This window comes from Perna viridis, chromosome 1, assembly GCF_037379345.1.
Source record: "Perna viridis isolate PV_CMFRI_1.1 ecotype Kerala chromosome 1, ASM3737934v1, whole genome shotgun sequence".
In the NCBI taxonomy this organism is placed as follows: domain Eukaryota; kingdom Metazoa; phylum Mollusca; class Bivalvia; order Mytilida; family Mytilidae; genus Perna; species Perna viridis.
Window position 1 is genome coordinate 14,805,253 of NC_142445.1, and position 16,057 is coordinate 14,821,309.

A 16,057-nucleotide genomic window follows, 5' to 3' on the forward strand; every position below is an offset into this window, starting at 1 on the left:
TTGACCTACACTTAGAAATCGATGGTAAAGGAAAACTATTGACCAAACTTTACGACAAACGTGATGACTTTTCATTCAGAATTGTCAACTTTCCTTTCATCTGTGGCAACATCCCTTCGGCTCCTGCGTATGGAGTGTTCATATCACAACTCATACGTTATGCCAGAGCTTGCCGAAACTACGCAGGCTTTTTGTATCGCGCTAGAACTCTAACAAATAGGCTTCTGGAACAGGGTTATGTTGCTACAAGATTGAAGTCATCACTACAGAAGTTTTATGGTCGTCATCATGAACTCGTGGATCGTCACGGTGTATCCATCATCACCATGAAAACTGATTTATTCAACGGGTCATAGTTTTCCTTCCCTCGTTTGTCTATCCCGGACTTGACTATTTATGAGCAACTCGGCGGGTGTTTCTAGAAAAGCAGAGGACGCTTACCCTACCGGTGCACCTGGTCCATGTTCTCAGTTTTTAGTGGAGTCCGAGTTGCTCATTCACTTTTGTTACTTTATATGTATGATTTTAGTTACTTTATGTTCTTTGTTGTGTATGTCTGTTTTCCATGTCTGGTCTTTGTTCCTGGATTTCATTCTTTTGACTACCGCTATAACCTTGGTTCCCTTGATTACTCTTTAATATTCTGAACTTTTCCGAAGTTAAAAAGTTCTACAGATTCAAAACCACATATCAATTTTTACCTATTGAAACTGATAGAAGGCAAAGTATTAGAAGAGAAAACAGACACTATGTATAACGTTATAATCAGGAATTAGGTGATGTGTTCCTTCTTTTCAAAACAAACTTTACCATGAAACTATTTGAATCATTGCAATACATTCAAGTTTTTGAACTCGATGTCAACCAAATATCCATCTGTTTTGTGTTGTGTATATGTTTATTTATTTATTTAAGTGTGTGTGTAGGGGGAGGCGGCTGTTTCCTTTATGTTCTCTATGTCAATTGATTTATGGGAATAAAGATATACAAGTATATACATGTATATAGTAACAGGCCCACATAAAAAAAAGAACGACAACAAACACAATTTATATCAAATTGCCTTTGAATGTACCACTGCATTCATGAGCGTCAGTCGGACGTCTATCGTACTTTATAAGAATGTCTATTTTCACATTAAAATTTAGAAAGTATAATTATATTCAATTTGAACATGATGATAAAAGATGTGCGTCATATTAAAACACCCTGGTCTTGATGGCTGTAGTTTTAAAAAGTTCTTTTATTTCATAAAATTTAGTGTTGATGCCTTTAGATTAGCAAGACGACAATACAAATCTTAAACCGCATTATCGTAGAATTAATTAAAAAAAAAAACTAGACCTAGAGTTTAAGAATAATTATATTACAGGTCTATGGAATAATCAATAATATCTTATTGGCGTGTTTTCACACCTTTATAAAAAGATAACCATTAAATTATCTATAAATGATTAATAAGTAATTGGTTTGTCGAAACACCACTAATTATCTTTAATGCAATCAGCCCTTTTTCGGAATTTTAAGTCGTCCCCGAACATGTTTTCGTTAGTATTGTATACCGGAAATACACCTGCGCAAGCGTAAATTTTTTGTTGTCAAGTTCGAACAGCGTTTCAAAAATGTGAACACCCTTAGAATTCTCATTAGCTTTCCCTTAAAGCCTCATCAATATGTGAGTTGCAAAACAGCTTTATAAAAGTGTCATGATCCATTGATTTGCATGTTTAAAAACCATTCTTTTTGCAAAGCAACATATGGTTTAGCGGGCTGCATGTGTCTGAACTTGTACTGTGTACATGTACATACTCTGACGTTTGGTGTAAACATTTAATAACTCATATTCATTTCTTTCGGACCCAGAAGAGCAGAGATTTGATTGTTTGATACTGCAGCAGTACTTTTGGATTTATCTTTCTTAAATTGGTGAGTGTTTGCCAAAACAGGGATGCATACACAGATGAATAGGCCTAATCATTACTATATGGAAGAATAGGCCTAATCATTACTATATGGAAATTGAGCAAAAACTTCTCTTTGTTTGTGCGCACTTCCCCCATTTATCTATGACACTTTACATTTACTTCCAATTTCTGCTTTATTTGTTGGCCTTGTTAAACTAAAATCGGGTTTTAATTTAGCCCATTCAAAATCTTACTTTTTTAATTGAGGTGTCGCAGACAGCTCATTTTAAATGTATGTAGGAGACAGATTTAGGCCCTGTTTAAAATAAAGAACGCCACCATCAAAGAAATAATGAATTCCAGTACTTCTCTACTAATGTACTATACAGTTTTATGCTATTGGTTTGATCCCTTGACTTGTTTTAACTGCATTTGTACATGTATGTCGAGGTAAATGCATTCTTTAGAATGTTTTTATTTTACAGAAATACCAGTTTACCTGTTAAAGAAGAGGAATGATTATGTATTAAGTATGTATGATTAAGTATTCATTTTATATCTTATTTATCTTACAGCTTCAATATGGCCACTGGAAATAGCTTCCTTCAAAGTCCTGACAAAATGTCTGGAAGCTTTCCTGGGTTAGCCCAGCAGCTACCACAAATAGCAACAGAAACAGAACTACAGAAGTTATTGGCAGATGAAAGAATGAGGAGTCAAATGCACAGAACTAATTATGAGCAGCTGAAAACAGAGCATCATAGGTGAATTAAAAACAACCATTATTTGGTCTCAAGAAATACATGTACTTTTAATAGGAGCCTACTGACTCTTGCTAAAGTAGTATATATTAGGCCAAAAAAAATACATGTCTGTTTATGGTTACCCATCCAACCTTATTTTTCACCTGACCCCAAGCCTTTTCTCTGCATACTGGAAGTAAAAATAAAGAAAATAAGAAATTTCCATTTAAAACAAAAATTGGTAAATTTCAGCTCAGTCATTCCAGTGTTTTAATTAATCAGTCTTAAACAAAAAGTCAGAATCCTACAGGCCATGTTCACCAGCATTATAGCACTGAAAAAGAATAAATTTCACAGCAAGTCTGGACTTATGGCCAGTGGTTCCTAATAGCTTTGCAATAAATATGAAATACATAGGAACAGTGTGAAGTAATAGTGAAACTTGTGCTGAAAAAATAAAATGAAAATGCCTACCTACATTGTACCTACTTTATTTTTGTTTAGAATGTACATTTTGTAAGTGTAAACAGACATATTTTTTTATGGCTAAACGAGTTTTTAGCAAACATCGAGATTTTGTTTAACTTAAAATAGTAAAAAGATTGAAGTGAAAACTTGCAATTATCTCTTTTGTATACATTATGTACATACATGTATTTGTATTTATGTCAACATTTCTAATTAAAGATTGCAAGATGAGTATGGGAAACTGGAAGATGAAATAAAAAAGACAATTGAAGAGAGTAGGATTGTACAGGAAAAGTACAAATCTATGTATGAGCAAGGCAAAAAAGAACTTGCAGAACTACATTCTGAATTAGAGGAGGCAAAAAGCAAGGTATTTAACTGAGCATTAGCTTAAGATTTGTATATTGTGGTTTTAATATTATTATTAGGGTTTTTTTTGGTCATTTTTGTGGTTGGTGTGGAATCACAAAATCTAAAATTCAACAAACAATTTTTTCTGTGAATAAAAAAAAAATACAGACAGGAAAACTTGGGATGAATTTCTGCATTGCACACTTGTCATTGTGGAACAAACCATATCAGGTAGGTGGCATCCTGTCAACCCTTAATTTTTTTAACCACAATCAATTGTTTATTAGCGCTTATAAGCCTTGGCCAGTTGGGGCTACCCTAGTTTGTGTAATGTCAGTTATAGTGACGTGTTATTCTCATCTGATTCTATCCCTCCACAGTAAATAGATGTTGTTAAAGTGTCATTTGATAAATTCAGGTTTTTACCATTTTTGTTAAAGCTAGACCTAGCATCTGAGTCTTTCTTTCATAAGAATTTTGGCTTTTAGTTACTAAAATTTACTTGTGAAAAGGGAAATGAAAATGGGAGTCATAATTTCACTATGGATTGTCATACATGTGTATGTACATTGTAAATTCCATTCATTATTTAAGATTAATTCTGTCACAATTGTCAGTGTTGTGGAACATGTACTGCAGAAAACTAAATGCTTACAAAATATATGTTTTAATATTCAGCAAAAAAGGTTTTGCTTGGGCAATGGTTTTACTGGAAAAGCAGAAACTGTCAGTTTAGGAAAAAAAATCATTGACCCCCAAACCAAAAATTCAAGTACCCAATAAAATGTCTTTTTTTCCTCTACCCACGAAAATTGATACCCAAAAAATTAAATGAAACTACAATTAATAACTTTTTAATATCATAGAAGAACCATGATTTTATGATGCAATCATTACTGCTTTGCTCATTGCATTCTGATTCATACGTAATTTACTATATACAGATATTATTATTTATAAATGTGTTAGTCAACTAGCAGGTGCATTATATTTACAGATGTAAGTACATAAATTCATATGGTTAAGTTTTAAAATAAAGTTAACTACACAATAACTTAATCAAATGAAAAAAAAAAGGAAAATGGTTGAAAGGGCTTACTGACAATTACAGCATGCGAAGTGCTACTGTTCTTTTGAATGCAACTGGTGATTTAACTGAGGATGGGGACTTGAAGGATGAAGGTCTGATTTCTTTAAATCTGTTCAGGGACTGGTTCCAATTAGAATAAAAAAGAACCTGTCCTGGATATCCATGCTATAATGATAGTTAAGCAAATACATTTTTGTAGTTCAATAGGGTAGGTTCCATCAGGTGTTTTTAAATTCATAGGTACTAACACACAAGAACTCTTTAGATCTGTTTTTTTTTCTTGTTCAATATAATAACAGAATTATATCTATGCAAAGGTCAAAATGATTTAATCCATTCATTTGAATTCTGTCCAGGTTGTGACACCTCAGAGGCTTGAAATTATACGCATGCAAGTGGTTGAGGAAGTGGAAAAGACGTACAAAGAAAGATACATGAAACAAGAGGAAGAAATAGAAGAATTAAGGACAGCTTGTAACAAATTCAAATATGAACTGTCATTCCTGAAGTCAGAATATGAACATGAAAGGATAGAATGTCAAAGAATCTTAGAAGAATGCAGAATGAAACAGGAAGCAGAGGTATAAAAGATAACTGTAGAACGGAAAGAAAGTATTTCAGTTGTTACTGTAATCACATAAGAGTTCTATTTTCAAGCAATTTTAATTATTTTTTAAACAGGAAAAATATGTTTAATAGTTGTCACTTGTTACATTTAATGAAACTCAAATATATAGTTTTCATTAACTAGTATGTCTGTAAACAACAATTGAATACGAAACCTGAAAACATTCAAAGATATCGATAAAATTTGATATGAAGTATAGTCAGCATATGTAGATGTATATTAAGGAATACAATGTGTTATTTAGTACCTTTCTGTGTAAGAATCAGGCAACGCTGGCACATCATATATCTCAATTTGGTCTTTTTTGCCTCAGATATATTCAATACATCTAGAAAGCAACTGAAAAGCTATTTAAATTATCCTGATGCATCTGCAATGTAGACATTTTTTGACTGCTTATTTAAGGAAGAAGTGTGGGAAAATTTTCCTGCCATTTTTTCCATAGTGCATTTCAACTAAATTTGACCTATTAATATCTTAAAAAGGGAAATTTTACCAACACTTTGATGGTTATTTCTGGAGGTTATTAGGTATAAATTCTTGGTTTATGCAATAAAATCTGTTTTTTCTCTTCATGTGCCACACCTTATACACATTTTGCCTGATTCTTAGATAGAGAAGTACTTGAAAGCAGGGAAATGCAACAGAAGATTATCCAACCTAAGGGTTAACATGATTTAAATTCAAATGCATTGGGATATTTTTGTGAGCTCTAGTTTTTTTTATTCAATATTGTCAGGAACATTACAACATAGTTTGCTTCCATATTTTACGTTGGAGAGTACTCTTTGTCCAAAGACAGTTTAAACATTTCTTAAAAAATGTTTTTATTATTTTGTTTGTCTAGGTTACAAATTTAAGGAAAGAAAGAGAAGCAACGATAGCAAAAATTAAGAAAGAGACATGTGATGATTCAGAGAGAGTTAGAATTGTGCAGAGGGAAAATGCCCAACTTCATATGAAATTGAAAACATTGAATGGTGAACTTGAAGAAATAAGAGCACACCGAGAAAAACAAGGATTTGAAACTGATAGTTTGACTAGAGTTCAACAAAAACAGATCACTGAACATGCTGCAACTATCAAATCTCTAGAGGTATGTTCATTTGAAATTATTCATACCTTGAAACTAAAATTATAAAACCATTTTTGATATATTGATTTTTTAGAAAAAAAATGTGTATTGGGTCACTAATTTTAAAAACAACCAGACCACAACAGACATGTCAAAACCACAGTTCTTACTTATTTATTCTTTAATACAGTTCTTTTTTTCTCTCAATGACATATTAGTCGTTCCTTAAAATTGAGTTGATGTAGTATCAATGCTTATTTAAGTGTGAGTCTCTATAAGAATCAGGTAGTGGGTGAAACTTGGTTTGAAAAAACCCACTATTTTGAAAGTTTAATTGAACTGTTTGCAGCATCAGAATCAAGGAAAACAAAGAAGATTTTCCACATCATGTTGGTAAATTGAGTTATAATTTCATTGAAATGCCCTAAAAATGATATCAAGGACAGACAACTGTGTAGAATACCTCATTTTTCTAACATTCTATTGAAAAATTTCTGAGCAAATCCAGTGATGCCGAGATCAAATAATGGTCTTTTCAAATAGAAAAAGCATCCTTGAATGAAATTATATTGTCAGATCGTTGGGTTTTTGGCATGCATGTTTCTAATTTTTTCAATTTGTCCGATTCTTACATAAACTTGTACTTAGTGGCTTTGTTTCTGTTTTAAAGTCGTTAAAGGGAAAAAAATATTTTTCAAAGGGAATTCTAAAATTTTCACCAGTATGGCTGTGAGCATGCTTGGGTTGAAGTAAAGTACTTTAATCTTTTGAATTTAGTACAGTATAAATTTCATATATGAAAATATAACAAACCAACAAATTTAAATCCATTTTAGTTGAAGTTATTTGAACTTTTCATTGTACTTCATTTTTCATTCCTGTTGAGCTGTTGTCTTTTTGACATATTCACTATATCCATTCTCTTTGTATTCAAAATTTTCCCCAGTATTTCCCACTTTTCTGCAAATTTTTAGTACTTCCAAGTAATTGCCAGTGTGAATTACCATGACTGCTGTTTCTCTGACGAGACCTGCTGTTGCCCAGCCTTAAATAATCACATCAGTCGTTTATTGAAAGAAATAATGATAAAAGAGGGTTTTAAGAAATTTTCATTTCGAAATCTAATTTTAATTTCCTATGTGCTGGTAGGCTGAAAGAGAATCATTAAGGAAACAAGTTGAACAGCTACAGAGGGATTTAGCAGGAACTGGTGATACTCACAACAAACTAACTGGCAGAATACATGAGTTAGAAAAAGACAATGTCATTCTTAAAAATAAAGTGGATGAAGCCTTACACAAAAGCAAAGTTGAACTTACAAATCAAAAAATGGATATGCTAAAACAAAGAGGAGAACTTGAAAGAGAGAGGGATAAATTAGCTAATATTATTGAGGGTAATATATACTTAGATGATAATGATTTTTCAAATTAAATATATTAACTATATACTATCATGTAAGAAATTTACTTCTTATTTAAGTTTTCTTGATTTTCTCAATTTGAAAGAAAAAAATTCTTATGAGACTTATTAGTTCAATTGAAGAGAGATTCAGGATAAAAAGAAAATGAAACCTGATTTATCTTATGTACTTGGTAATTGAGATTTGTGTACTAATTCTTTAAATTAGGTAAGAGCGCAACGATATACCACACCACAATATATCCTGGTGTTTTGCCTAACGATACGATACATGATACAATGAGGCTGCTTAGATGCTGACGAAATTAATTTTTTTTTGAGAATGTACAAAAATGTGCTGTATCATTTATTCTAACATCGATATGTTGAATATTAAATTTGAAAAAAAAATAACCTTTGTTTTTACTTTGTGTGCGAAACTCATACTGTGTTATTTATATTTTATTTACGTAAGAGGCCTTAATTGAAAAAATTAAAACTGACTTGGAACTTGAGCCACCACCTTCTGGGTATTTGTTCACTATATGTAATGTAATATAATATCGTCATTTGTCTACAATATCGCAATACATATCATTTGTGGTTCAGGTGTATCGTTGCAGCCCTAAAACAAGGTTAGAGTTACATATATCAACTATAGTTGGTTCCTTAAGACTTTCATTACAGTATCAGTTCATTTTTATATTTATATTAAAAAAAAACCAAATATTTTCTGAGTTTGAATTAGTATCTGTTAAGTCCTTAAAACTTTCCAGCAAAATGACAGATAAAGTTAAATTTTTCTATTATGTATATCAGTATTCAAAAGTTATCTTTTCAGAAGTTTTTTTTTCTGGTCAGGGGTAAATAGTAAGTCTTTATTATTACAGATTTACAGACTAAAATAGAAATTTCTAAGCACACCTCAGAACAACAATCAAGAAATTTACAAGAGAAAGAAAGAGAAGCTGTAAGGAGGGTCCAAGCTACTCGGGAAGAAGAGTTTGTAAAATATGCTAAACTGGAAAATGAAAAGTAAGATCATAAACCTTTGAATTAAAAAATATGAATGAAGTTCATGGTTGAAACATGATACCAGGTCTTTTAAAACTTATTCTATCAGCTCAATAACTGATTAAGCAAATTAAACTCTGATTAATGAAGATTACATACAGTCAAGATCTTTTGTTAAAAGAAATATAATGATTAAATAATAACTTGGTTAATCTGGCATTTATATAGATTTTATTTAATAGAAAAAAAAATTATACTTGTAACACCCATTTGTTATATTCTGAAATCTTCTTGACAACTGAACGATATATGATATTTTACTTTCTTGGAAAAGATGAAAGTACTGTAGCTAAATTTCTATTAACAACTTACCACTACATTTTCTAACAGGTTAGCTTTAGAAACAAAACTTCAAGAGACAGAACGAAGGAAAATAGATGAGGAAGCCCACAGACATGCGGAGAGAGAGAAGATGGAAGACAGAATTAGTGCTGCCAATGAAGCTAAAGCTGTTGCTGAGAGAGAAGTTATAGTGCTAAAGTGAGAAAGTGAAACTAGAATAAAGTCATTGGTATACAATAAAACTGGAAAAAAATATAAGAACCTTATTGTAACCCACTTTCTTTGAGAATTTTTTTTCCCATCAAGATTGTATGAAATTAAGGATCCTTATTTTTATTTGATTAAGAGTTTACATGTATTGGTAGTCACATGTTAATACATATGTGAGAAAGGTGTTCTTTAAATGTCAGATAAGAATTTTATAAGTCTTAATGAATTCAGTGTTGTTGTTCTCCTGAGTTTTAATTGTCTGAGTTGTCCTGTAGTTAGCCTTGTGACCATCTTTACCCATGATTCTAGTCCTTACAGAATTTTTAAAATCAGCTTCAGGTATAACATATTTGACTTAACTGCCATAATTGCCAATATTTTGATATTTTTTAACATGTGAATCAGTTGTGCTCTCAGACTTTTGCAATGAATTGTTACAACCATAGTTCTGATTACATCAGTGTGATACCACAAGGATTAAAAAATAATCTTTAGTTACTGAAATTCAATAACCATTAAAGTTAACATAATTAGTAGTATCACAATAGGTACATTGGTGTTTCAATAATTTTTTTTCTTCATTTTTTAGATCAAAAGTAAGTCATCAACACTCATTAACAGATCAAATGGAGAGAGAAAGAATTGAAAATTCAGACTTGAAAAATAAAATTACTAAACTTGAAAATGAACTTAGCTCATATCTGAACAATGAACATGATATGACAGATGATAATATTAGACTTAGAAATCAGGTGGAATTGTTAAAGGAAGAAACAAGATTAGCTAAAGACCAGCTAAAAAAGTTACAAGACAATCACGATATAATACTCTCACAACAACGGTCCTCGTATCACGATGAAAAAAATGAGTTGGATAACAGGGTGAGAGAACTTCATGATAAGTTAGATCAAGTGCAGAAAAAATATCAGAAGGCTCTGACTTTATACAAAAAGGTAAATAGTCTATATATCTGTCAAGTATCAAGACATTTCCTATTTAAAACTTTTTACAGAAGTCAAAAAAATTCTCTTTGGTGTAATTGTATTTAAGTCAAATAATTGGAAGTCATTTTAATGCTATTCTTTTGTCTAATATCAAAGACGAAACAAGTGTTAAAAATTAATATAGAGGTACTGTGCATTTATTTTGGGTAAAAATATTATAAATGTAAAAACAATAAGTGGTCAAACTTTCATATGGACTTATTGATTTTTCAGAGGGAAGTGAAAATGTGTGATTGAACTTTTTTTAATACTAAATTGACTTCAGTAAAAGTTACTTTTTTTCGGGGAGAGTTTTTTTTTCATGCTTTTTTTTTTTTAATTCCTTCATATTAATTTCAGTTGAGAGGAAAAAGCCATCATGTAGTTGAAAATTTAAAAGATAAACTCCAACTCACAGAGGCCAAGTATGAGCAGTCAGAACTTGAGAAGAAGGCTTTAGAGTAAGCTACAACTCTTGTGATTTAAACCTTTCATGTTTTTCTCAATTTTCCTTAAAAAATTCAGGACAAGCTCAATTCATTAAAGCTTAAATTTTTGTTAGCTTCTTCGTGTTATACACAAGTAATAATTCCAATGCAAGAATAAAAAAGAGGTTATCTGCTAGTTTACAATTTTTTCTCACATCAAGTATGCATAAATGTATATTACTGTTTTCTTACTTTTACAGAAAATGTGTACCTCAAGAAAACTACAACAAATTAAAAAAGCAATGGAAAGATTTACATAGGCGGCACTCTGAATTTAGGAAGTGTTTGGTTGGTGGAGGCGTTCACAATGTACCAATTGGAGATATGATGTTTACCTCTTTCAATATGACCACAGATGCTACATTCCTTCCTAATTATAGTTACAGTGAAGAGGTAAAATCATTCCACTTAATAAATGCACAATAAAAACTTTATAGATCCAATGCTGTGGATGTTAAACTTAAAGAATTGTGATCAATTCATTCAAACATATTTTTTTTTAAGTACAAAGAAAGTCACAAAACATAATCCATTAGGAGTTAAGGTAACATAAAAACAGAGGTAGGAAATGGTGATACATGTATGATATCACATCAACTGTTGATTACTAGAAATCCAAGTACATATAATTCCATTAAAGTTGCACTAAATGGTTATTTATTAACTCCATAAAATCCAGCTGAGATAATTCTGAACAAAACTGAATTTCTTGTTATGCTTTGTTTGTAGAACAGTCAGTTTTTCAACAGAATAAATCTTTTTTGATTGATCTGAACTATGTTAAAAGCACTGGTAGGGGCTGAGTTTTTTTGGCAAACATAGAAACAGAGCAAAAACAAAGCAAAAGAGTATAATCTTCTGATGTTGTCACATTGTATATTAAATATACCTGACCAATCTTAATTTGATTATCCTTTTTGTAGTTGAAAAAATAAGTACTTACTATTTCTAAGGTAGGAAATGTATGTGTATATGTTTAAAACAATTATTCAGGAATTTGGATTTTTCTTGGACTTTTATATATATGTTATATTAGTAACATCATGTTGCACATGTATATTTTTCCTATGTATTAACATCCATGATTTAACAAACAAATTTTGTTTTTTTAAAGTATAAACTGAAACTTGATAGTAGATTATACATCCGAATCATTTCAAGGGTCCTAGAAAATTATCTCTTGACTTGTACATGTATGTAGTATATACTAATATAGTATCTGAACCGATCTGTGCAACAAAAAGTGTGATCGGTCATCGATCACCGATCAGTTTCCAGCCAGTCATCGATCCGTCAAGCTGATCCATTTAACTGGTGATCGCATCACATGACCACAGAGTGGTCAATGTAATTTGCGGTTTTTGTTGTTTTCTTTGTCAATTTTACACATATTTGTATAATGTAATAGATTTAAACCTCAATTTATGCTTTTATTTTTTTTTTCTTTTATTTAAAACAGATCTTACGTCATTTTACATAACAAAACTGCGATCAGATCAGTCACTGGTCATTGGTCAGCGATCAATCACTCAATGGGCATTGATCCATCAAATTGTTGCATGGATCGGTTCAACTACTGTACTAATTTTAAAACAACCAAGTTTCTGATGTTAACAGAATCCTTCATTATGTGCTCTGTAACTGAATTATAATGCCAGCCCTGGGTTTCATAAATTTAAGTTGAGAATTTCCTCAAATCTTCAATTTCAATTGAGGAAAATCTCAATTTGAAATTTTTTATGAAACCGGTCACTGAACAGATGTAAGGTTTGGCTTTTAAAAATTGTTGATTCTTAACTAGTTATCACCATTTTTTATAATATGTTTAGAGAAAATACAGGTCTTCTGTATATGTGTTGTAGGCTTACCAACAACCCAGTGAGCTGATATCAATACATGTATGGGCCTGAAAAAAATCCATAAGTCAAGTGATTGATATCACATGATTTACATTAAAATTTAGCCACATGTTGAAATATAAAATCCACAGAATATGAAAAGTATGGATTTTTCAATTTCACATTCAATTACAATACTTAGACCTATATAAACCTCTCCTGTTCATATGGATGTCTGAGGGTTGTTGTAGCATGTGATATGAAAAAAGTCATATGATATTCTATGTCTGTCAGGAAATCTTTGTAATTCAATTTTATGTTAGCATCATTAAAAGTTCAAAAACAGTACAACGAGTATACACTGTTTACACAATATCTATAGCTAAGATTCTAGTTTTAAAAACTAGATTTATCAAATAAGTCTAAGATAGAAAAAGTATCTTAGCATGCAAGTTTTACCATATATAAAGATAAGGCATCTTTTATATATATGTTTAAAAGGTCCAAGAAAAATCCCATGTTGTTACTGACAGCTTCTGTTGATGTATTCACTGAATTTAACAAGCATGTTTATTTCTACAGTTTATATTCACTTCTTTGTTTATTATTTTCTGCATATGGTTCCTACCTTGTCTACATTCTAAGGAAGGCTTCTAATCTATATGACAAACTTCATCCTTCAGTTCTTAGCAGCTGCTTTATTGACCAGTGAGATTCCCATTAAGAAGGTTACTTTTGACTTTGAGTAAAATTATGATCTGGCATTCTGTATAAAACCAATAACTCTTATTATACTGGCTTTATGCTTGATGCTTGACAAACTCTTTGACAAACATGTACAATGTGTGAAAGAAGACAATTCAATATTACTGGTACATGTTACTTAGAAATTTCTTACCTGACTTACTTGGCTGTCAATTTTGGAAATAATTTTTAATGACAGAAATTCTTAAAAAATCTTATATTCACACACTGAACATATATTAATGAATCAGGAAAGCATATTTTCTTGTAATTCGACTTTGGTAAGAGATGAACAATTGTTCTGATGTCTGTAGGAGGTTATGTATTGAAGTACTATCGCACAACTGTTAAGTATTAACCATTTCATTACACCTATAATATTTCGATAAGAATGTCTAATTAAGACGTAAAGTGCCATTGTCATTTGGATAAAATAAGAAATTACGAATTGCAGAAAAATATCAGTGTTTTTATCCAGATTAGAGTAATACTAATAGGCTATTTTCGTTATGTTTATTTGGCACATTCCAAGTTACTTATGACATTACTATATGGTAAAATTTTAGATAATTACTCATGTCAGTGTGATCAAAATGCAGAAAGATGTAAATTACAAAAAGGACTTCAAAATAAATTTGTTCATATCTTGATCGTTTTAAGATGGGTGGTACAGCGTACTGGTCTTTATCATTTTGTACTTTTTTTCCAATACTGTTTCAAATCTTAAAGAAAAATATCAAAAGGTGGGCATGATAAGACATTTTTTAAATTAAAACATAAACCTGTTGATCATTGTGTACGTCTATGGTACACAGAAGCATTGTTTTAGTTGTAATCTGACTTGGTAGATTTTATTGTTTATTTTCAGGAAAGAAAACACCAAGGTGATTTGAGAATTTTAAGACAAAGACTTGAAATGGTAGAAACCAATCAACAACAACAAATTGAAGAATTACAAGAAATTGCTCACAGTACCTTTAAAGGCAGTTTACCAGGCATTGAAGATAATGATAGAACTGTAGAAGAATATAGCAAAGAGAAAAATGACATTGATAAATCTATTTGATGGATATAGAAGATTAATGGAGGGAAAGTCACATTTTTTTTTCAAATTATATCGGTTACATTTGAAGTAAATTTTAATTATAGAAACATTAAACTTTTCCATTTAAATGATACAACTATATAAAGCACATGAATCATTTCTCATTGTTTTGTTGACTGCTTTTGTTTTTATTAATTATTACTTTGGCTTGAATAATTCTAAATTTTTTTACACAGTTTTAAAAATGAATATTAAATAATTCTGACTTTGTAATCATAAGCTCCTGAATTTTTGATAGGTTAAAGTTAGTTTTCCTTGCTTTTTATTTTTTAATCCAGTGACTTTTTTTCTGTTACTCTGATTAAAATGGTGGTTTACAGGCATCCAAAGCATGACGAGAAATTCTGTTTATAGCACGGTCTGTTGAAAAAGAATTAAAAGTAGACAGCTTACCTTTGCCTCAGAAATTGGGATCAAAGTTGATAGTTTGTTAGGATTGTCTTGTAATTTACAAAGAAAAAACAAGACCATGGATAAAAATTTTCTGGTTTCATCAATTTTGACCTTAAGAAGCCAAAATAGTATTAATAAAAATATTTTCTGTTTATTCTTCACTTGTTTTCTCGTCATGCTTTGTGGTCTCGGCATTTATCTGTGATAATATTATTAGTTTGTTAATTATACAATGTATGTACCTCTACTCAAATGTTCTACTCGTTTCAGTGTTGTTTTTTTTGTTTTGTTTAAGTGTAACGGTGCATTTATGTTCATTTCTTTTTCATTCTTTTCATATTTTGTTTAGAAATTAATTCTTCTCTTGGATTAAACTCAATTACCTGAGAAGGTTAAACCTCCCATTTTACACCCTGTTTTTCAGAAGGTATTGACTGATCATGGTGTCCATCCATTCACAAAATATTTGTTACAGTGTTCTGTGCAACTATTGAATACAGTCACTTTATTTCTTGACAGAAGCTCTATATAGGTAGGTCATATTGTGGGATTCAATATTAGACTCCAGCGTCTTCAACTTCCTGTTAGACCACTGTTTCTATTTTGACCATATTGTTTCTGAGAGGGCTGTGCAGGGGTATCTTCAAGTGGTCTTTGCTCACAGTTTTTTTCTGGTTTGTTTTTAACTTTCTTTTAGGTTTGTTTAAGCTTTCATACCATTTTCATGAGCTTCACCAATATCAAATGATTCATTTTATTTCATATAAAATTTCTATATTTTTACATTTTGTGCTGCATATCAACTTCTCTTCTGTTGGTCTCTGACATGATGTACTTCTAAGTCATGATTTCTTCTTTTGTAAATTGTGTATAATTATTTATTATATATTGGAATATTAAAAGCATATGAAACAAAATTATTTTTTCTGCAAGTTGTAAAACCAGCGTAGCTGGCTTTAAATGTTATGCACGCAAGGGTCTGGAAGCGACCCGGCCCACCTCAAAGAGGTGGCCTTACAGCAGGAGGTCTGGGGGTAAATGGTGCAAAATCCTGCATTCTCGCCATTTCCTGGGACCTAAAAACTGCTGCTGGAATAACCCTTTTTTTTAAAAGATATTTCTCTATTTTTGAGTTATCATACGATGGGCAGTGAGATTGACGGAAAATGTGATTACTTTAGGGTGTTTCTAAAAGTCTTGAGGACCCTAAGAAGAAGAGTATCTCAAAGTACAAATGAAGTGTTTGAGCGTGATTAATAAGAAATACCCTAATTTTGTTA

At 31.0% G+C, this 16,057-nt stretch overlaps 1 protein-coding gene across 3 annotated transcripts; it reads left to right on the top strand.

Annotated features, from left to right (window-relative positions):
• The first annotated feature begins 1,553 nt into the window (after positions 1–1,553).
• On the top strand, positions 1,554–15,694 carry LOC148627398 (centrosomal protein of 83 kDa-like). Of its 3 annotated transcripts, XM_088572419.1 has the most exons (13): positions 1,786–1,926; positions 2,480–2,668; positions 3,335–3,485; positions 4,913–5,137; positions 6,032–6,280; positions 7,409–7,655; positions 8,551–8,695; positions 9,065–9,214; positions 9,816–10,179; positions 10,570–10,670; positions 10,898–11,090; positions 11,621–11,650; positions 14,148–15,694. In XM_088572419.1, exons 2-12 carry the CDS (start codon positions 2,487–2,489, stop codon positions 11,630–11,632), a joined length of 2,019 nt encoding a protein of 672 aa, XP_088428545.1. In that variant the 5' UTR covers positions 1,786–1,926; positions 2,480–2,486; the 3' UTR covers positions 11,633–11,650; positions 14,148–15,694. The 3 variants fall into 3 exon arrangements, with proteins under 3 accessions (XP_088428535.1, XP_088428524.1, XP_088428545.1); XM_088572409.1 differs by lacking the exons at positions 1,786–1,926; positions 11,621–11,650 and adding an exon at positions 1,554–1,675; XM_088572398.1 differs by lacking the exon at positions 11,621–11,650 and having other exon boundaries at positions 1,580–1,926.
• The last annotated feature ends 363 nt before the right edge of the window (positions 15,695–16,057 follow it).

Bases quoted from the DNA above. Each gene is read 5' to 3' on its own strand.
- LOC148627398 (XM_088572409.1), top strand. From the start codon at position 2,487: ATGGCCACTGGAAATAGCTTCCTTCAAAGTCCTGACAAAATGTCTGGA. The intron at 8,696-9,064 runs GTAAGATCATAA...ATTTTCTAACAG, and splicing joins GCTAAACTGGAAAATGAAAA to GTTAGCTTTAGAAACAAAAC. The intron at 9,215-9,815 runs GTGAGAAAGTGA...TTCATTTTTTAG, and splicing joins AGAGAAGTTATAGTGCTAAA to ATCAAAAGTAAGTCATCAAC.